The sequence below is a fragment of the Metopolophium dirhodum genome, chromosome 1 (assembly GCF_019925205.1).
Source record: "Metopolophium dirhodum isolate CAU chromosome 1, ASM1992520v1, whole genome shotgun sequence".
NCBI lineage: Eukaryota > Metazoa > Arthropoda > Insecta > Hemiptera > Aphididae > Metopolophium > Metopolophium dirhodum.
Genome location: NC_083560.1, coordinates 61,098,753 through 61,123,665, shown reverse-complemented (window position 1 = coordinate 61,123,665; position 24,913 = coordinate 61,098,753). Strand labels below are relative to the sequence as shown.

General features: G+C 27.6%; 1 protein-coding gene and 1 long non-coding RNA gene across 2 annotated transcripts in view; one reads left to right on the top strand and one right to left on the bottom strand.

Annotated features, from left to right (window-relative positions):
- LOC132934556 (dynein beta chain, ciliary) overlaps positions 1-24,913 on the bottom strand; it is a 91,322-nt gene that overhangs the window by 50,234 nt on the left and 16,175 nt on the right. The window contains exons 26-31 of the mRNA XM_061000877.1: positions 24,765-24,913; positions 24,665-24,694; positions 23,696-23,941; positions 21,367-21,591; positions 21,055-21,281; positions 18,528-18,669 (exon numbers count right to left, since the gene is read on the bottom strand). Coding sequence (XP_060856860.1) covers positions 18,528-18,669; positions 21,055-21,281; positions 21,367-21,591; positions 23,696-23,941; positions 24,665-24,694; positions 24,765-24,913 — 1,019 coding nt within the window. The remainder of the gene's footprint in view (positions 1-18,527; positions 18,670-21,054; positions 21,282-21,366; positions 21,592-23,695; positions 23,942-24,664; positions 24,695-24,764) is intronic.
- On the top strand, positions 71-24,912 carry LOC132934557 (uncharacterized). The gene is made up of 4 exons (XR_009663041.1): positions 71-280; positions 24,284-24,373; positions 24,546-24,678; positions 24,773-24,912. It is a non-coding gene; the product is annotated as an uncharacterized LOC132934557 (long non-coding RNA).

The window sequence follows — 24,913 nt, the reverse complement described above, 5'->3', positions numbered from 1 at the left end:
ATAAAAAATATGACGTCCGTATATTAAGCATAAAACAGATTAACTCATGAATATTGGAATCATCGTTTTCATCTAGTATACATAATATTATATTGTATACAATTATACATTTATACTACTTATTAGTGTCTTACGTAACTTATAAATTATAGCGACGAAAAATATATTGTATTTATCTATATAGGCAGTAGGTATAGTAGGTAACTAATGTTTATTTTAAATTTAACAATATCAACATGCGATTTTAGTGAATTACACTGGCGTGACTTCAGAAAATAAAGTATGTAATATATTATATTTATTAGGTATATAAAAATTGTATGGTTATATAATGTTTATAAGGTTCACCTACTCGTGTGGTGCATAATATTATAATCTATTTACGAAATCTAACCTACCGGAGAATGAATAACATTCGCCTCCAAATTCCAAGGACTTTAAATTTAAAGTTTAACCAACATCATTGCGATTTTTGACTAGCGGAGCGTAATTGTTTTAATATTTTCAAAAATATTCAACTCACCACAATCATTATACTGAGGAACACTTTTAAGTTGTAACGTAATGCAATCAATATATTATTTTCGATCACTATTATTTAATGTTTAGAAAAGGGGAGTGGAGTGCACCGAGGTACATCGCAAAATGTTGGTCACTACTACGATCAAAGATATTATAAGTAAATCTTTAATCGTGGTCACACCTTCACTCATCAATTATAAGTTACTTTAAGATGACGTCTCACCCGAATATTATATTATCTTCGTCTTACACACAATATACGCGGTAACAAATTTACGTTCACCAGTTTCAATTGTGTGCTGTTAGTTTTCATAATAGAGTGAATTGACCTATTATCAAATTTTTAGGTAAGACCATACTGTGGTTCTCTTGTTGGTTTTTTACGTTATTTTAAATTTTAAATGAGTTATTAGAATTTTCAAATATTAATATTTTACATACTCATAACTCACTTAAAAATTAAAATAACGTAAAAAACAACGTGAAAAATAGAGAATACAGAGAATGTTCTCTTATAGTTTCTTACCTAAAAGTTTGATAATTGGTCAACTTACTCTATTATCAAAAATAACAGCACACTATTGAAACTGGTGAACATAAATTTGCTATATCGTACTACCGTGTAGTTAACCTCTTAAGTTTAAACTGCCACGGATCTAGAAATCTGAAATGATGATGGAAAGAGGGTTACTAAATTTTTTTCATAAAAAATACAATAATTATAGACTATAGTACACATATAATATATTATTATTATAAATATTTAGTCTTTAAAATTTAAATACTTATAAAAATGGTTCAAAACTTAATGCATATTATATTAATACGTGAATATGCAATTAAAATTAGATAAAAATTGTCTAAAATATAGAACTACCTTAAATGATTGAAAAAAACAGTGATAGGAACAAAATATTATGCACCCTTATTGTGATAAAACTAATTAACTACCTACCAAAGGTACTCATTCAAAATTCCATTTTTGTTTTCAAAATAGGTACTTCAAAAAATATTCTGCTTTGGAATAGGAAATTAAAAATGTATGTTCGAATTACGTTATAGGTACATACATCAGTCACATATAATAAATAGTAAATACTTAGAAGCAATTATGATAATATTATTATTGTTATCACATAATTATTTTCAGATTAAATACTTTCATAATAATATGATGCAATTACCCACGTATGATTTCGTCATGTTACATTTATTGTGAATCAATTATAATAACAAGCTTTAATAAAGAATATACAAATATCAATATTATATCAATATAACCAAAATATAAAATGGGCAAGATGGAATGATATGCGTGTTATTTCGTCGTTTAATCTTAGTAACAAGACACAAAATTATAATCACATAATTACAAAATTAAACATAATGAAAATTTGTATCACCATTTATCGTCTATATAGGTAGGGGTTACCCCATTCGACTTAGCATACAGCACTCTTTCAGCAGGCATCTACCAACGCAGAGTCATAAAATCATAACTCATAGATCTACCAAGGCTTAGCCATGATGGAACGACCATGGCTCTATCATGGTCAATCTAATTTTACTGCAATAAGACACATCAAACATGTACAATATTTTATTCTTTTGATCATCTAATAATTAATAAACTGTACAATATTCAAAATCTCATGCTTTTTTTATACCTAATACAAAATATGTTCATCATATTTTATTTAATATTTTGTTTAATTCCTTCTGCTCTTACGCAGCAAAAACCTATCTTAAATAAAACAATTACAACTGGTTTTTATCACGATAGAGATAAATAGGTAAGGAATACTCATTTAATTTACTATGTATCCTTAAATAAAATACCTATATAATAAAACACAGATACAATTACCACTTAATTCTAAAAAAACACTCGTTCTCACCCTCAATAAAATATATAAAATATAACAGATTATTAAATACCTAATAAATGAGAAGAGTTAAAATGGTGCCTAACTTGCTCGTATAGGTTTATAATTTCTCAATTACTATAAAAGGTCGATGTTCTGCAAAAAAAAAAATTCATAATTTTCCATAATTGCTATGGCCAATGACTTATACTCCAATACCTGAATACCGTTATCAAAAATTGTTTTTGCTATTTTCTAAATAACAAAGTTTACATATCAAACTCCAATACTTCAGCCTCACGTAAACGTCTTTGTTGTGATCGATCACCAATTTTAACTGTCCAGAATATTGCTCGTCGGAAAGTTTAGCCAAATAAACGTAAAGTATAGTAGTATAGTTACCTATAGGCTATATTGGACCACTTGCTTATCTTGTTTGGTAATAATAATAAATTATTGATTAACACGACAGACTAAGACATATAATATATTCTAGGTTTAATAATATCTATTCTACTAGTCTGTGTATTATATATCTGGAGTTATAACTTGCTTATTTCATGTGCACCTATTAATAATTTCAATGATAATTATTAGGAATAATTACATAGATCTTATACTAAAGAGTAAAGACCTTAGTATAATACATACAGACAATTATACATTTTTTTATAAAATACATTTTTTAGATTCTGAGCGAAGCGATGAATGTATTGATTTTATAATGATGTGTGTTTTTTTATTTTATTTTTTTTTTTGTGTCTGTCATCACCTTTTAGGTTTTCCTCCAACAGTAACTTTTTTGATAGGAAAGTGAATCTAGTTGGTACTTTGGGGGTCAAAAGTAAACATTTCACAGTAGTTTTCAAAAGCGACGTGAAAAACAATAGGAAAATTAAGGAAAAACGAGAATTTTTACTCAAAATCTGTTTTTGAGAAAATCGATTTTGGTTTTTGGTGCAACTCTAAAACAAATGACCGTAGGTACATGAAATTTTGACTGAATGTTTAGAAAGTATCCACGTAAATAAGTAAATATATAAGTTACTTTATTCACAATAATATCATCAAATATACTTGGTAATATCATAGGCTGACTGACCGTTTTCGCTCAGAATCGTTTTTCTTATACAATGATATTATATCATTGAATTCAAATTTAACACCGTCCATTACAGTGACCCACTTGTCACCTACTGTACAGCAGAGCAACATCCACTTACCCACCTTTTTTTTTTGTTTTTTTCCATACATATCGCAAAAATGTTTTCACTCTGTCCAAAAGTTTAAATATTCAATACAAGGTTACTCGTAAGTTTTTATTATAGTAATTTAAAAATTTTAAGATATATCATAAGCACGAAGACATTTTGATTTTAAATTCCATTTAGAATATTTACCAAGTATGTAATTAAGAGATTTATGTCTAAAGTTAGTAATTTATTTGCAGTAAATTAATTAAAGTTTTTGTGATTTTTCAATTATTCAGTAAAGTATTACCTGGCTGCCTCAATATTATAATTATTATATATCTGCAATATAAATATTTAAGGATCACACATTTTTTCAACATTACTACAAATAATGGATGAGTTTCTTTAATTTTAAACACATTTAGCAATATTTGAACTTCGTGGTTTTCAGTCCAAAATAAATCACAAATATTAATTGTACGTACGTTACCCCAGCCCCCCCCAATTTGACATTAACAATTTTTTTTGCGCCAATAATTAGTACTCGATTCCTGTGGATTCCTGAGCACACTTTTATAATTCCTGCTCTGACGGTTTTCCCGGAAAGTCAAATTTTCCTCGGGTGGGGCCGGGGTAACGTTACTCCAGCCCCACCCACCTTCTAAATTTAACTTTTTGCAATTTTTTTTGTGCCAATAATTAGTACTCGATTCCTGTGGAATCCTGAGCACACTTTTATAATTCCTGCTCTGACGGTTTTCCCGGAAAGTCAAATTTTCCTCGGGTGGGGCCGGGGTAACGTTACTCCAGCCCCACCCACCTTCTAAATTTAACTTTTTGCAATTTTTTTTGTGCCAATAATTAGTACTCGATTCCTGTGGATTCCTGAGCACACTTTTATAATTCCTGCTCTGACGGTTTTCCCGGAAAGTCAAATTTTCCTCGGGTGGGGCCGGGGTAACGTTACTCCAGCCCCACCCACCTTCTAAATTTAACTTTTTGCAATTTTTTTTGTGCCAATAATTAGTACTCGATTCCTGTGGATTCCTGAGCACACTTTTATAATTCCTGCTCTGACGGTTTTCCCGGAAAGTCAAATTTTCCTCGGGTGGGGCCGGGGTAACGTTACTCCAGCCCCACCCACCTTCTAAATTTAACTTTTTGCAATTTTTTTTGTGCCAATAATTAGTACTCGATTCCTGTGGATTCCTGAGCACACTTTTATAATTCCTGCTCTGACGGTTTTCCCGGAAAGTCAAATTTTCCTCGGGTGGGGCCGGGGTAACGTTACTCCAGCCCCGCCCACCTTTCAAATTTAACTTTTCCCAATTTTTTTTTGCGCCAATAATTAGTACTCGATTCCTGTGGATTCCTGAGCACACTTTTATAATTCCTGCTCTGACGGTTTTCCCGGAAAGTCAAATTTTCCTCGGGTGGGGCCGGGGTAACGTTACTCCAGCCCCACCCACCTTCTAAATTTAACTTTTTGCAATTTTTTTTGTGCCAATAATTAGTACTCGATTCCTGTGGATTCCTGAGCACACTTTTATAATTCCTGCTCTGACGGTTTTCCCGGAAAGTCAAATTTTCCTCGGGTGGGGCCGGGGGTAACGTTACTCCAGCCCCACCCACCTTCTAAATTTAACTTTTTGCAATTTTTTTTGTGCCAATAATTAGTACTCGATTCCTGTGGATTCCTGAGCACACTTTTATAATTCCTGCTCTGACGGTTTTCCCGGAAAGTCAAATTTTCCTCGGGTGGGGCCGGGGTAACGTTACTCCAGCCCCGCCCACCTTTCAAATTTAACTTTTCCCAATTTTTTTTTGCGCCAATAATTAGTACTCGATTCCTGTGGATTCCTGACCACACTTTTATAATTCCTGCTCTGACGGTTTTCCCGGAAAGTCAAATTTTCCTCGGGTGGGGCCGGGGTAACGTTACTCCAGCCCCGCCCACCTTTCAAATTTAACTTTTCCCAATTTTTTTTTGCGCCAATAATTAGTACTCGATTCCTGTGGATTCCTGACCACACTTTTATAATGACTCCTTGAAAATATGTTGAAGACCAAAAGTTTTGCATTGTCACTCTACATATTACAACTACAATAATGCTTAAAAACGTTGTTATTTTGTAGGGATGTGATTAAATGGTATTATATATGTACATAATATGTATTAATATATATTATATATTCTATAGAGCACAGATTTTTATTTTATTGTTAAAGATTAATATTTTGATACATCTTAACAATGGCATATAATTAATACAGTTACGTGTACCCCAAATTTACGTATTATAATTATTTTAGGGACATCGCAGTGGGTAAATCACCACATGACACATTGTATGAAATATAACAATTTATTATTCTGTTATAAATAAATTTTTCAAATAATTTTCAGAAGACCAAATTAATTTAATAATGTGTCCATATGTCTTGCTCTCGCTCCTCTAAATATAATTTTTTTAAGCCACCTCTGATAAAGTAGAATTATTATTATCGAAGCCTCATTTGATAATCGATGTATAGGTACTTTAGGTATTTTTGGGCAACATTGTGCGGCTATTTGTTAATTGTATTTTGTCTATTTATAATTGGCGTGTTCTGCATTCGTTAAAATTATTTAAAGAATAAATTAAATAGAATGGAGTTATAGGTTTTAATTTATAAATAGTCCATAACAATATTAATGTTTACTTATTTTTTATCATTTTGTCAAAATATAATAAACCCACGGAGATTTATAGACATTCATCATTCGCTGTCTAATACGACGTTCGACACGGTCGAAGTGTTCCCTATTTCGTTTGTTTGTTGATTTGTTTTTAGTTAATTGATTGAAGAATTTTTATAATTTCTAAAAATGAGTGGAAGAAAACCTGCTGTGGCACCAAAAGTAGTTATAGACATTGTTTTACAATATAAAGAACGAATCGTACAAATTGGTGAAAATGATGAAAAAAGTAAGTAAATTATATAGATTATATTAAAATTAGAAATACATTTTCAAGTAAGTACCCTACTTAATTTGTTTTAAATTTTAATAATTTGATATTTGAATTTGATTAATAAACCAGAGTATTTTAAAAAACATGCTCCTACAAAATTGTATTTTAAATAATTTATGTTTTATTCCTACTGTGCTAAGAACATTAATTGTTAGTTTTACCCACTATTCAAATTTTAATTCGTGTTTATTAATATATTAAAATAAGTACTTTCTTCTGTGCATACAATAAGAAGATTCGACACCACAGATTTGAGCAGAATAAATTCTTAAATGAGTTTCAGCCGTCGTATACCTACGTACCTACTACTGAGTACCGACGGTAGGTAATTTACAAATAGGTTCATAGGTAATATTATAACTTAGTAAGTTACTAAGTAGTAGATATGGTAAGAACTGCATAAAAGAAAAGTAAGTTATTAAGAGTTATATTACGGAAATGCATATATTCATAGATATTCTTCTTTGGGAAGGTAAATAATATATATTATTTTTACTAGTAAATATGTGTTTGAAATTTGTGTTAAATAATTGTTTTACTTATCTATTATAATATTTAAATAGGTGAAGATGCCAGTTCCAGCCTACGGAGTAGTGAGGCAGCAACCATTTTTAAAATTAAGCTGTGTAACATCCCAAAACTAATAAAAGTAAAATCCACAGTATATGAACTAAGAGGTGTTTTGGCATTTCAACGCTCTAAAAGTTCATTGAGAAATTCGGTTGGACACTATACAACATACGCAAAAAGGGGATCTAAAAATTGGGAACTGTATGATGACCTCAAGAAAATTCCTGTCCAAGTAAAAGAACAAACGATAGTACCAGTTGAATTTTTATTTTATTCAGTTTAAAAACTAATTAGATTTAAGATTTTTAAAAGTTGTACTTTAATCAATATAGACATCTAAAAATTTATTTTTTGTATAAAATTAATTAACATACTGTTTTTTAACAACTATTGCAATTATTTACGGAAGCAATAAAAAAAGATATTAACCTATAAATTATATATTATAAAAAAAATACGTAAATTTGGGGTACACGTAACTGTATTAATTATATGCCATTGTTTAGATGTATCAAAATATTAATCTTTAACAATAAAATAAAAATCTGTGCTCTATAGAATATATAATATATATTAATACATATTATGTACATATATAATACCATTTAATCACATCCCTACAAAATAACAACGTTTTTAAGCATTATTGTAGTTGTAATATGTAGAGTGACAATGCAAAACTTTTGGTCTTCAACATATTTTCAAGGAGTCATTATAAAAGTGTGGTCAGGAATCCACAGGAATCGAGTACTAATTATTGGCGCAAAAAAAATTGCAAAAAGTTAAATTTGGAAGGTGGGTGGGCCTGGAGTAACGTTACCCCGGCCCCACCCGAGGAAAATTTTACTTTCCGGGAAAACCATCAGAGCAGGAATTATAAAAGTGTGCTCAGGAATCCACAGGAATCGAGTACTAATTATTGGCGCAAAAAAAAATTGGGAAAAGTTAAATTTGAAAGGTGGGCGGGGCTGGAGTAACGTTAACCCGGCCCCACCCGAGGAAAATTTGACTTTCCGGGAAAACCGTCAGAGCAGGAATTATAAAAGTGTGCTCAGGAATCCACAGGAATCGAGTACTAATTATTGGCACAAAAAAAAATTGCAAAAAGTTAAATTTAGAAGGTGGGTGGGGCTGGAGTAACGTTACCCCGGCCCCACCCGAGGAAAATTTTACTTTCCGGGAAAACCATCAGAGCAGGAATTATAAAAGTGTGCTCAGGAATCCACAGGAATCGAGTACTAATTATTGGCGCAAAAAAAATTGTTAATGTCAAATTGGGGGGGGCTGGGGTAACGTACGTATTAATTGTGTCTGGAAGAATTCTGGTAGAATTTCTTCACTTGAAAGACACAAGAGGTGAATCACTCAAACCAATGCCATTACCAATCTTATTAATTCGCTTGTAGTACAATAATAAATTGTAAAAATAAAAATAATAATAATAATAATTGCAGTCATGGTTTACACATTGAAGAGATTTTTGCAAGGAAATAAAAATGCATGGGCTTTGTGTTACGAATCTAACTATGAAATTATATACTATGAATTGTAACTACATTATTTTTAGTTAAAATTTGTATTACTTTATTAGTCAAGGTATATCAGGATTGGTAGGTAGCATGACTTTAAATAATAATTTACTCTAAAATGAATCTTGTATTGTTGTGGTTTTTAAATTTTTTTCTGAAATAACTAAGCCAATTTTATATTGGTTATAAATTATGACTTATTAGTTATTACCTAGTATCCTATGCTTCAAGTAGTAAACTGGTTCACTTACCAACTCTTGTTGTACAAAATGATTATTTACTCATAGAGTATCTATTCTTTAATACATTTAATAAAAAATAAAGTTAACTAAAAATACAAAATAAGGTATGTATACAAGTTGACATCTAATACATCTCAATAATCTTATTTCATAATCAGTTTAAAGAATATATGATGCCTAACAACAATTATTTGGATTTTGGATAAACCTATTACTGAATTTTGGATTTTAATTTAACATTTATCTAGTGACTGATTAGCCGTCAAAAGAAAACTAATTTTTCTTTATCAACCAGAACTGACTCTATAGTCTATAATCTAAATCCTTGAAATACTCGGTGTCATTAAAACAATTATTAATGAAGAATGATTTATTGTAACTGACAGCTTTTAACTATTAAATGCGATCTATTATCAATTTGTCCTATTTTTCTTAAAGATTGGCCTTCATGGCTTAATTTCTTAGTTGAGTAATACATTTTCTGGTTTCTGTTTCTGTAGGTATAGGTACACTTCAATTAGACAGAACGTAAGCATCGCAAATTATTCATAGCATACAAAACGAAACAAAATTAATATATTAAATAACTGTATAAAATACTATAAATCTGTACAGAAATGTAGGTACCTACCATTGAATTAAGTAAAATGTCATTTCATTAGACTTCATCAAATCTTAATTTTTAAGTACGTCTGTGGTATAATTAGACTCAACATTATTTTTTTTTATAATCTGTATACAACATAGTATATTGTATTAGTATTACGTAGCTATACATAAGTACAATAAGGACTCAACATAGAACATAATATTATCTATATTTACCCACTGCCATAGCTCATAGTAGGTGCTGAGATCTAAGATTTTATACTAAATCCAAAAACCTATAAAATGCATAAATGACATACTACATAGTCACAATCCATTCGATACAATAAAATATAAATATCAAACAAATTAATGAACTGTTAATTAATATTTTTTGTCATATTTTAAGTTAAAATTGTAGATATATAGTACTTCTATATTGATTAATATGTTGTCTCTTGATATATTATTATTTTTTTTTGTGTTATATACCAAGATTATAATTTATATTGTTATTAGACTCTGGCAAATTTCTGATAAGAATTTCGTAATTTATATTTTCTCCAAAATATTATCTTTATAAGAAATATATGGTTACTAATATTAGGTAGGCATTGTCCAATTATAAAATATCCAAATGTGGATTATAAAAGTAGGTACCTACCTATTATTTGAATAAACTCAGTAGACAACAACTTGTAAGTAAATACTACCTAAATAAGTAGGTACCTAATTTCAAAAATATGCAATAATAATTGCTACTATGTGCAATATTGGAAACACACATAATACGAATAATAACAAAAAAATGTATATTAGATAGGTATATTATTTCTCTGCTGTTCGGAACTGATTGATTAATGAAAAAAATTGATTTTTTTTGACACTATAAGACGCGATATGGCCATGAACTAAATATAAAAATGGTATAAATAATATAAATATTAAGTATATATTTTATTATTATGATTTAAGAATATAACCTTTACGAATATGTAAAAAAATTACAATTTACAATACGCCATAGGTATATTGTATCTTTGGTGTCAGTTGTAAATTATTTACGGTAATAGTTAGGGTTAGTTTTATAATATACACTCAATGGTTTTAGGTACTAGGTATAGTACATTTTAAATTTAATTTATGACAAAATCATTGAGTGGTATATTATAAATTATAGCAAAAAGGAAAAAATGCATTGATAATAACCTATAGATTTTAATAAAAATTAAGGATTTTCATTTAAATTATAATGCGTGATATTTAGGAAGTAAATAGATTTGATACTTAGAAATTAGGGCTTGCAAACGTTATATTTGACAAAAAACGATTGAAATTTATAAACGTAAACACAACGGAAAACGATACCTAGTCAAAAATAATTAAATACCAAAAAAAAAAACATAACGATTAACAAAATTAAACAAAACATAACATAACGCAAAACGTAATTTATAGAATATCATTAAACGAAAAATATCGCATAACGTAATTTATAAAATTGCATTAAAAGAAAAGTAACGCAAAACGAAATTATTTAAAATCCGTTTACTTAAAAGTTATATTGGTTTATTAGAAATATTTATTTCCATTACCTACACGCATTATAGTTATTATTAATACATTTAATAGGTATTAACACTATTCTGAATAACGATAAACGCAAAAATTGTGTAACGTTTTAATTGTAAATAACATAAAACGGAATTTTTTTTCAAATGCAAGCCCTGTAAAAAATAAATCAATATGTATTAAAATGTAACGATATAAATTTTTTTTATGAAGGAATCAACATTTTTAAAAGTCACTTAAGTTTCAAGCATTGTATAAATTTATTTTATTATCTAATTTTACTCGAAATTTTATCGGGATGAATTGTAGATTTGAAAATATATAATCACGCAGATGTCAAATAGCTTTAAGTTTTAAAAATCATACATGTTCAATTTGTTTTAATTTAGTATACTAAAATAATAGCTGAGTATTTCAATTATTTTTTCCAAAATAGAATGACTATAATGTTTAATAGATACCTAGTCATATTTTGTCCGATTCAAATATTAATATTTTCATGAAATATCAATAAAGAATGATTAATGACCCACCAGTTATATGAGTCAATACTAAGATCAGTGTCCCATTTGACTCTACAGTCTACATAAAATAATACTGACCATGAAAATAATTTACATGCTTAATATATTATATAGTTATAGGTAATATATACTTAGGTAGTAGATAGTAGGTAGTAGGAACCTAACAGTGTATAGTGTATACTGTATACAATGGAAGATGATTACTTACTACGATTAAGTTTGTAAGAAATTTAAATCGACTGTCAAACAATAATAATAAACTAAAGTGTAGAATAATAATTTTAGACGAATTATGTAAAACAATAATATAGGTGTCTACAACTTATATTCCAATAATATGTCAAAAACTCTTTTAACCATTAGACAAAGTTAACAATGTGTTATTTTCGCAAAAGTCAAACTAATGCATTCAACACAATACTATAGGTATAATATAGGTAAATACTATAAGCTAACCTATTACTGATTGCAAATTATGTGCTACAATTATTTTTATTACATCGAAATGTTGAGTTTTTACTCGTATAAGTAGTCTGTTTCACGTCTAAATACATACATAGTCATATTATAGACATAAGGTAGTACCTAGGTATATTGTAATAATAAGAATTTGTGAAACGGTAATTTAAGATTTAATTCTTACGTTTAATTTAATTTTTTTAATATCCACTATGAAATTTAAGACTGTTTCAAAATAATAAAAATAAGGTTTTAGCTATTATCAAAAAGTATTAACCAACACGATTTATGAATAGGTTACAATGTTACATCGTAGGTTATATTTTTATGACGGCAAAACTTTAACAATGAAATTAACATTTATAATATTTACTTTGATGAAGCCCAAATTTAAAAATTATCTTGCAAACAATACGAGAAAGAGAATATAGATTGTACCTACATTATTTTTGAATAAAGTTATATTTATATTTTTACAAACCGTCGCTGTTTTCGTATCAATTTTGATAGATATGGTAGGTACCTGTATAATATGACGTCAAACGCACAGTACGCGGGTTACCTTGAAGTTAATTTCGAGGTCAACATCTTGAGGCAAATCTACACTGAATTTTGAATATCACACTTAGGTAGTGTTTGAAAATTTCATGAAATTTAAAAAAATGAAATATTACAAATGTGTGAAACATTTCAGTATTTTAATAAATTTTGTTTTATTTTTTAATAAGTTTTATAATTACATATAATTGTCATAAATGACCTTCATAATTGTATGGTACCTATATGTATTACCTAACCTTTGGTATTATACATTTAAAATGGCATTCAACATTTTTAAATATTTTAATGTTTAAATGAAACAAGTAGGTATACAATATTATACATGTATAACTACATGTTACCTACTAAATTCTTACAATTCTTACAGAATTTAGAACACTGATCATTGTGTTAAAAAAAATTTCAATGTTTCACGTTTTTGTGAAATATTCACCATATAGTGAAATATTTCATACTTCAAACACTACACTTAGGCAACCTGCAGTAACCACATAAATTCTGACAATATAGTTTTTAAGATACTTAGGTAGGTACCCAGTTAGGTTAGGTTATCAGTACCTTATAAACACAAAAAAAAGTTAAGGATCGAGAGATTTTAAATTCTGATATAAGTTTAATACACCTATTGCAGATGTGAAGGCATATTATATATTATTTCTGTTATACAAAAATATTTATGTACCTTTAATATGATGAGTAGAACTTGAGAGGTATAACGTAGAACCTAATGTTTTGTTTTGGTTTTTATCTCGTAGATACCCACAATTATTTATCACACGGAAGTATGATTTATTTATATATAGAACACATTACCTAACAATTACCTACCCAATCTCAAAAATATTAAATCCCGATATTTTTTAACACAAGCAAACACAATTTTAAATGTACATACCTATAGACAATTTAAAGTAATATATATATATTTAATATTATTATTTTTTTATATACACACAACGTATAGATGAACAATGATATACCTATAACGAGGAGGGAGAGGCTAGATTTGGATGAGTTAGAAGTTAAATCTTTCAGTAGAATGATTTGTAGTGTATATTACTATGGTGTCATGGTGGCATATTGGTTGACTGATCCAATTTTAAGATCTTTGTGAAGTGTGGTGTTCGATACGTACCACGGTGCAGAATATTTATCATATACGGAGAGTGACCGACTGTAATGCTTATAATATGGTAAACGAATTTGGATCGCATATACAGTAAAATATGAATATAATATTGGCAAAAATGACTGCAATATGATTTTTTTATGATACTTCACTGTATAATATAATAGCCAATAGGTTATTATAAAAATATATATCAAACTTACATATTATTATCTTTATTGTTAAAAAAAATAATCACAAAATCAAGGTACTTAACCCAAATTATGAAACATAAAATTATGAAACATATTTTGTGAGTCGTGCCGAATACTCAGCACATATTATTTATTATTATGCTTCAGACTCATTAAATATTTATCAATCATTAGCTAATAAATTGAAAATTTTATAAATTATATCAAACGTGGTATTGAAAAAAGTCTTAAGACTATCTAGGAATTATAGTTTTTAATTACTTAGACAGACAAAAAAATCTATTATAGTAAAACCAATATATTTCGATGAAATCTTAAGCAATTAAATATTTATATATTATATTAATTTATAATAAAAACTAAAAAAATACGTCATAATATGAGATACTTTAAAAACCAACCAAGTTATTTATATTTTAAAACAAAACAGATACTCAGTAATTTATAAAAATTAATATAATAGGTAGTTGATATTAAAGATACATAATTCAATAGATAATTTTAGTCTCTAAAGTAACAATAATAAAACATCAGACAAAATTAAAGTAGGACATGGGGACAATCAAATCACTTAATACAATTTTTTGCTCTTCTAATAATTTTCTTGTTACTATTTTTACTAATTATTATAAAAATTAAATGAATGCAATACGTATGAAGGTGTACTTATACTTGTATGTATATTAGGTTAGTAGTATATTATAATTTTATGTACCTGCTTATAATACACAAAATAACTAAAGACGTATAGTCATATCATACTGATTATTATGTTGAGAAGTGAGGCTTATTTTTTGTTATTTACATATTTAGGTCCATTAATCCACGCATAAGCTGATAGGTGGGAGTAATAATAATTTCTACATTATACTGTTGAAAAATTACGTAGGTGCCTACCTACAGGTTTATTATAAATACGAAATGAAAATACATTAAAAACGGTACTATTGTTACCTAAGTGTTACGAAGAGTTTAGTATTTTCGATTCGATTTAATACTACTGCAGTAATGTGGATGGCTGATCGTATCGCCGGGATGTGTAATTTCAATAACATCAACTACCTATATCGATCATATTATATAAATTATAATAATGAGTCATCGCCATTACATTCGTATAAACAAAATCAACTACATTAAGCATCTACTTGGGTGACAGTACCTAGTGAGCAAACAGAATTATACACACATTAAGTAAAATACTTGACCATCCATTAATATAATATATTTAGTATTTTAACAACAAATAATTTCAATGGTTTAGTTTTATATGAAATCGAAAAGGTTTTGTGACCAACTCGATAGTATTTAGACGAACAATATACACACAAACGGCCAACATAATTATCTGATGATTTTAACCTTGTACAGAAATATTCCGAAAACCGAGCTATAGGTCACAGAAAAAATGATAAAATAGAAAAAGTCACAAGATTTAAAATATTTAAATTGTAACATTTTATATTTTATTTTTTTATATCAAATAACGTAATGTTTTTTTTATGTTATTGGTATGTCTGTGATTGTCTTCTGGAGCAGTAAAAATTCTATAATCATCAACTACATAGTTCAACTTTAAGGGTGGTTTTTGGTAGCAAATCTGATCTAGTTGGTAGGTACATTAAGTTGTTCAAAGCTAAGAAAAATTTACAATTTGGCGTGGGGGGGGGGGGGGGGGTGTACAAGATAAAAAATATAATTTTAAGCTATATTTTATACTATACGACCCTATATTCAGACGTGATATGACTTATTCGTTATATGCGTAGTTTTAAAAATTACTTTAACCTATTGAATTAATAAAGTATACTTATTATAATAACAAAAATATATGATATAGCATAGGGTTCTATTACAGTACTAACCAACTTCCTACTCAACGACAAGGCAAACACTTGAAAATCTACTAGAAACGCAGTACGAATTCCTCGGATTTTTTTAATAAACATTTGTTAATTATTTCTCTTTAAATCTAGGTACAACCTCATATAGACGTACCACCTGTTACTTGAAACAACTAAACTATACCAAGATCTATCACTACTCATTATTTAGTTTTAATAGTATACCACCATCTAACCTTGGTGGATCGTAAAAATAACTAACAACCTTTGCTAAACTTTAGGCATAAATCTCTTTATAATGGAATGCACCGCATGCGGAACGACCCTCACTGTAAAACACCTGCTTACCGAGTGCAGATCCAACGAGGAAGAAAGAAAAAAGCATAACATACCATCGAACCTGTACGAGATTATCGGTCCCGACTGACTACCAGAAAATATCACATCATTCCTTAAGGCATCAAAATTAGAAAAAAACATATAATTAATTAGAAATAAGCCACTAATATTGTAAAAATTTCTTTTTTCTCTTCAAAAGTTTATATATTTTAATTGTATATATCTTAAAAGCTATGACCTATGCTGTCGAAGCTTAAATGTTCAAAAAAAAAAAAAAATCTCTTTATTACATACTTGGTAAATATTCTAAATGGAATTTAAAATCAAAATGTCTTCGTGCTTATGACATATCTTTAAATTTTTAAATTACTATAATAAAAACTTACGAGTAACCTTGTAATGAATATTTAAACTTTTGGACAGAGTGAAAACATTTTTGCGATATGTATGGAAAAAAACAAAAAAAAAAGGTGGGTAAGAGGATGTCGCTCTACTGCACAGTAGGTGAAAAGTGGGTCACTGTAATGGATGGTGTTAAATTTGAATTCAATGATATAATATAATTGTATAATAAAAACGATTCTGAGCGAAAACGGTCAGTCAGCCTATGATATTACTAAGTATATTTGATGATATTATTGTGAATAAAGTAATTTATATATTTACTTATTTACGTGGAACCTTGTTTTAAATTTTCAATCCTTACCTACAAAAGTTGAACATTTTATAAATTTTTAACTACAAAATAATTATTACATTTTAAATTTGATAAATTTTGTCAAAATTTGAACTTTAAATGCTTATAAAAAAAATTTTGCCTATGTATTTTCAATATTTTTCAACTGCTATTGTAATAATATATTAGGAGCCTTGCATAAATTTTTCACGCTAGAAAAGTTACTGTTGAAGAAAACCCAAGCACTTTTACTGTCCTAAAAGGTGATGACAGACACAAAAAAAAAATAAAAAATAAAAAAAAAACACACATCATTGTGAAATCAATACATTCATCGCTTCGCTCAGAATCTAAAACAGGTCTGTCAGCCTGGCACCCCAAAGTCAAAAATTCGAGGTCAAACCAAACTAAAAAATTAATAACCAATTTTAACAATTTGTAACCACAAAATCAGAATTTGTAACCTAAGTCTTAACCCCCAAATTTGTGTTTCCATTTTCGAGAAAACACAAAAATATCTATAAATAACTCAGAAAGGATACAAAAATTTTGAATATTTGAGCATGTATAGAAAATCTAAGCTTGATATAAGCATTTGTCGAAAATTTCAAGTATTTACAGTATCAACTAATCCCAATTTGCTACCAGAAACCACCAACAAAGTGGAAAATCGAAGAATTTTCTCTACCAACTATAAATCGTGTACACATACACAATAAAAACACACATCATTGTAAAATCAATACATTCTCTCAGAGTTTAAATTAGGTCATTTGTATCACTAATAAATAATAAAGTGATTTGACTGGACATTACTAACCAATTATTTAAAAGACGTTGCAAAACAAAACATACGAATAACTACATTGCAACTATTCTAGCCCTAAAAATAATAATAAATGTTTTTTTCAGACATCAGACTTATAATTACTATTTAGGTATACGTACTTTTTATCAAAAGTCTGCCCACACATGTCTTTTTTGTTATTATTATTATTGACGACTTTGTTTTGACCTGTAAAGTTTCGTCTCTGATGTGTAGGTACACACATTGTAAAATCAATACCTACATTATCAATTCGCTCAGAATATAAAAATGTGTACTATTACTTATACTAATGTACTTGATTTAAAATAGGTATAATAGGTATAATAGGTATATGTTATTGTCTATCTGTCTACAAAAATACTTGAATACGTATTTAAAATTAATTTTAAAAGCATTCACAAGAATATAGTACGATTTTAGAAAAATGTATTTTCAAATAGGTATCAGATGATTATTTAAATTATTTTCAAGCGGCTATTATTCTAATCAATCTATCCATACAGAAAATATTACTCAAGCCTATGGTTACGTTAATTTAAAAACCATTCCTAACAAATTATCGTTCGGCTTTAATTACAATATGTCTAATATAATATCTATCAAGTCTACTTTATATTATTATTAAAGAAAAAAAAGTAAGTATAAGGCATTCGATGAGTGTTTACCATTCCGATGACTAACACCTATTATACATAATATTGTTGACTCTAAAAACTGGTTTTCCGAATAAACATAGGTATTAGTATTAAGTATTCACGGTGAATTTCTGGGTTTAATAATTTTGTATAGGAAGGAATAAATCGTATTATTTTAAAATAAACATCGCTTGAAAAAAAAATTTCTATGCTACATAATGTATGATGACGAAACAACTCACCGGTCCACTACAGTCACAGTCCTCGTTAAACTTTACGTATTCACCGTCCTTGGCGTGCATTCCCGCAGCTACTTTCTTTTCAGTTGTTTTTGAACCGATAAATTCAAGTGATGCTATCGAGTCGAATAATTTTATCATATGTCTGAAATATTAAATTATAATATAATTTGTAGCAAGTTTATAGGTACAAATACTTTTTTTATAATTTATAGAAAGCATTTGCATTTTAAATATAGCTTGTAATTCGATTTTATTATAATTTATTGTGGAAATTTGGAGGTCCTACTATATAGTTGCATTGGATAAGTTGATTGATTGGTCTTAGTTCAATTGCAAAACTAAAAATTGTTATTTGAAAATAAAAAACCAATAAGTAATAAACCTATCACCACAAACTGTGGAGCATTTGTTTTTATAGATGTCTGCACTTTTCACAATGTATTTCGACTTTTGAGAACATATATTATATGTATAGTAAGTAATAATGTAATATACCAAGAATGGAACATCACAATGATCCAATCCAATCTTTGTATTTCACTATAAGTACCTAGTAAATAATTTTTCACTGGCCACAACTATACATTGTATTTTATTTAACATTGACAACCTATTTTTTTAAACACTATTTACATATTATATTTCGTTCATACACTATCATCTCACACATCATTCATGATTAAAGATTTTGAAATAATTTCGTTATTATATCACTTATTTTATATATTAATACACAGGGTTTTAAAATTTCATGAAATATTTCATTTTGATGAAAAATAAAAATAAAATGTTTATTATACCTAAAAGTTTATAGTCGTCAACTTCTAAGTGAATATTTTTAAAAGTTGGTTTATTGTATGAAACAAAAAAAATATGTAATATATTTACATATAATTTATAAGTTGTTTAACAAATCTATAATAGTCATAACAAACTATACGATCTAAGTATTAAATAATGAGCCCAGAGCACCTTCACATCACTCAGCCACATATATACACACATATTATACGACTTTTGTACATTTTATAATTACTGAAAATATACTATTATTTCATTCATTGTTGGGATTGACTTCAACTTTATAACAAACCATTATCTTTTGGATCGCTAATATACAACAATCTCATGTAAAAAATGTTATTATTCTCAAAATAATGCCAGGAATATTTTTCAGCACTATATAATATAAAATAAACAAATATGAAATAATAAATCAACAAGAATAATATGTTTATTTTTAATTCTAAGTGTGTAATAAATTTATTGTTTCTAATCATCTATAACCGAACACGTTTAAAAGAAGAAAAAATATTTTTCATAATTTCATTGAAATATTTCAAGAACAGTGAAATTTTCAACTTAGAAATATTTCAAATTTAGAACCCTAAATTAATACATCAATGGCTTAAGTATCTAACACCTATGGGTAACTTCTTCAGAATATTCGTGATTTAACTATCACTAGTATGAGCAAATATTATACATGTATGAGCACACCATTAATACTACAGTAATATTCCTAAGTTAATTTGTCAATCGAAATAAAATATAAATGTTTTGAAGTATTTGGAACGTGGTAAACGGGTACCTTCGACTTATATATTTAAACTAACCTAATCAAATGACAAGTTCATAATCGAAATGAGAATAAACGACTTTATGCCTACGACCTTAATATAAGCATATATAGACTATGATAGTATGATATTTCACTGACAAATAAACTAATTGATTTTTTTATGATAAATATAAAATAAATTTAATGTTCATAGTATTACCGTATATTTAGATCTATTATTAGTTATAATTTGAATGTAAATAAAATAATTTAGAAAGTTATAGAGTTTAGTTTTGGTAAATGTTGCCAACGCTGAACGTACAAACAACACACGTTTCTCATTTAAGCATATCAAAGAAAAAGTTATTATTATTATGTAATAACTTATTTCAGTTTTAGCCGTTTTAAAATAAATTGTTGAATCTTTTATTTAACTTGTAATACAGAATCAAAAATTGTATACAATATTATATAATAAAATAGCCTATATGTAACATACCGATACCTATATTAACCGATAGGTAGGTTATATGTAGGTAGTTATATGTTATATACCTATCAAAAATCTTAGATTTTAACTTCGAATCACTTTTTCTCAAAACTAAAAATTCTGAGTTACCTATGACAGTCTTGTTCTAGAGGTGTGATATTATGTAATCATATTATCGAACGCGTATATATTATGTAGATTTAAATTAAATTGATCATTATGGGAATATATTATAATATTTTTTAATAATAAAATCAGATACATAATTGTATATTTGTTTAGATAATACCTCTGAAAACTAAATATTGGTACATATTTAGATAATTAACCACACGAATTAATGTACCTAACTATTAAGTATTAACCATGGTAATATATAATATTATATAATCACTAGACAATTTCAAAAGCCTATACTAATGTCGGATATGATTTATAAATCCATCGTTATGTAAAACATGTTTTGTTCGATTTACCTGACGACTAAATCTGGATTATTTCCATTGGACAGGATGTCTAAGAGATCGGCGGCGGACACAAAATAAAATCTCGGAAAGGCTAAACGTTTTGTTTCTAAATATTCTGCCAGGGCTTTTTCACACAAGGTCAAATGCCCATGCAGATCGTCCAAATGTTTGATTAAACCTGGTTTATTTGTAGCTTCGATCACTATGGGTGTCTTAGACATGTTTGCCATTAGTTCCTATTAATGTAAAAACATTCAAATCAAAACTGTTTTCATTTTTAATTCAACCATGGGTATCTTAAAATGCGCATAATAAGCATACTTTAAATTCGGAATCGATACGGAAAAATCTTTCTGAATCTTCTGGTAATTGTTTGCGAATATCATCCGAACTCATGAATATTGATTCTAAATGCATCCACGTTCGTTGCACCTCAAACCACGAATTTATTACTTGATCAGCTATACTTAACTTTTGTTGCCAACTAGAAACTTCTTCTAAGAAAAATGCCACGAACTTCGAAGTCATTAAATTCTGTAATTGTACCTGTAACATATTATAAACAAAAACCAATCAATAATTTGATAATAATTGTTAATTTGTGAAGTAAAACTATTTCAGTTCAAATTTATTTTTAATAGGTATGAAATCTAAATACGTATTAATTAGGCTAATACCTAATGGCTTATACTTATAATATAGAAATATTATACATAATATTATACTCTAATTATGTTTTGTGTACCTATTCGATAGTATATTATATTTTGATAAATTTAAATTAGCTTTATTAATAAATTTAACTATAGGTTATAGATGTGTCTGTATGTTAAATTATTATGTTATAATGTTGTACCTATCATATATGTAATGGGAAATTTGAGATTTTTGTTATTGTGTATACAAGACTAATGACTAATGACTAATGAGTATAATGAGTAATAATAGTAACAATATAGATTAATTAATTAAATTAAATTAAAAGTTTTAACTGTATATTGTTATGCATATATAAGTATTTGTATGGTTTAATATGCACAAAAATGGTTTTATGAACAATCATTACCAATATACTATTAAATAATATATTACATTATTATTTATTTTAATATTTGTTTATAACTGATTAAACATATTAGGTATTATTGTACGTATACAATTTTAATAATTATAGACTTAATAATATTTTCCGTTTTGATGCATTGTAGATTCCGTAATTCAAATTTATTTTATACTCAGACATTTCCTTTATTCCTTACGCGTAAATTGGGGCTGAGATTGAATAATATAATATAACCTAAGAGGCAGACTAGTACAGAAATAATTATCAGCAAAATATTCTGTATGTACGGATGTCTAAGGAGAACAAAGCGATAAGACTTCTAACTTTTTTCCATTTACTACTAATTCATTATCCGATTATCGTAATGTACCTATCTTATGGGTACAATTATTATGTTTTTATACGTTTTTATACGTTTTGATTGCATGTTTAATAAAATTAAAAGGACAACTGCAAACGTGATCAAATTCCAAAGATCCCAGTTCGATGGCCTTATCGTTAGACGTTAGTCATTACATAACAGTATAACCATTGAATTATACCATGACCTATTATCTTACAACATTGAAGAAATATCGAACATAAATTCATGTAAAACTTGTTTTATATTTGTACCTATAGTAGAAAATCAAATTGAAAATAAATGTTAGGTATTGTTATTCCATGGATTATGTAAACTGCGTACTATATGGTTTCTATATAATGACTTTTTAATACGAGTCCTTTCAAATTTTTAATTTAAATGAAAACAGATTAAGGAAGGTTGAAGTAAAAAAAATGATAACTGTATGAAAAAAAACAAACTAAATTGTATCCGTTAGTAAATTAATTGAATTTAATATTTTCAAATTGAACAACCAGCAATTAAAAACATAATAGACTAAATAGTAGGAAACTAGTAAAACTATAATATAGTTAACAGTGTTACACTGTTATATCTAACAACTTTAATAAAACTACAAATATATGACATTCGTAACAAATAAAAATAAGTTTTTAGTTAAAATTATAATAGAAAAAAAATAATTCAACAAATAGAAAAAAATGTTAGTGTTTAGAAGGTATTTAATTACTTTTTATCAATTACACTACTATATACTCGTATAGTACTCTTTAGGTTAAATAAATAATGTATTTATTATTAAAGAGTAATTTAATTACTTTGAAATATAGGTAGCCAGGTAGGTACAATAAATATAATACCTACTCATGCAATTTTCACAAATTATTATAAGAATATGAATCACTATAATTTTAAAATCATTATAACTATATCCCCATATTATCTTAACTGTTAGTAGGACACTAGGACTAATAATTAGTAAGTACTAATTATTAATTAACCTATATAAAGTTTCATAACTCAAAACTAATTGTTCAAATTTCGATTTATTACTTCAAATAAAAACGGCTAAACAATAAATTTACACTAAAAAAAAAATCTGGTTCTTATTTGAAAAAAGAATTCTGTACTGAAGATCATCTATACAGGACGACAATCACATTCGTAGTTTATAATTTTGTTTGAAACAGATTAACTTACTTAAAATTAATTATTTAATATAATTTAAAATATTGGTAACTCACTTGATTTTCTTCTAGAGTTTCAATGAGTTTTTCACTTGCTCTTAACAAACTGCATCCTGTACGGCTGTGGGTTTCTTGATAAAATTCCATCGCGGCCCAAGTGGTTTGAAGCTCACGTAACATTTTTTCCATAGACATTTCTTTTACAGCTTTATCAACTATAGTCTTTACATCGTCTTCACATTCGTGCAAGTTTAATGCTAATAACTCAGCTAGGGTAGTACCTTGATCCATAACAAACTTAACCTAAAATTTAAACCATTTAATATAAATATATTTTTATAATTTAATTTTACCCATATTTATTTTCAAATTGTCAACTACAATTTATTACGTTTTCCCTATTAATTAAAATATAGACAAAACATATTTAGAGCAGAATAGTGTCAATAGACTTAAATACATATTAAGACGTACACATTTTTACATAATTTATATAATGTTAAGGCAAATAAACAGTATGTGTTTTTTAACGTGAGACACTTTTTGCTCAGCTAGTTTTAGTGTTTTGAAAACTTGTATAAATATTATATATTATAATCATTTTTGATATAATAAATATTTTTCAATTCTTTTGTGTTTTTATAGAATTATAACTTATAATAGAGAAAGTACACTTTCAAAATCACAAAAAAAAAACATGAATGTCCCACGTTAAATGATTCAATATTTCAATCTGTAAGTATATAGGTATATACAATTTATTTAATAAATGTATAATTATTTTACTAACATTTAAATATAGATATATGCTACATATATAAATTATATATGCATATTATATATTTATATAATGTTAATGCCTTTACATTATAATTTCATATATATATATTTTTTTATAACCCTTGAGTGATTCCAAGGCAATACGCAAATAATAGGACGATTCACAATGCATACAACACACACAAAAGACAAATACAAGTACAACAAGCAACGCACGAACACATCGTGTTTCGATTATTTACTCACATCATACGCTTCAGGTAAATCGGCTAAAGTCTGTAAACATGTTTTCGTATTGATTTGTTCGATTAGGGATTTTAAACGACAAAAATTAACTTTATCTTACTTTTGTAGAGCCCATAAGTTGTTTCCAATGACGTTCGCGAATCGCCGGGTTTTGCAGTTCGCCGACAGCCCTCAGAGACGTTACCATATTCTTCACTGTAGCTTCTAAACACGTATAGGTGTCCCACGATCGCATTTCTTTGTCCAACG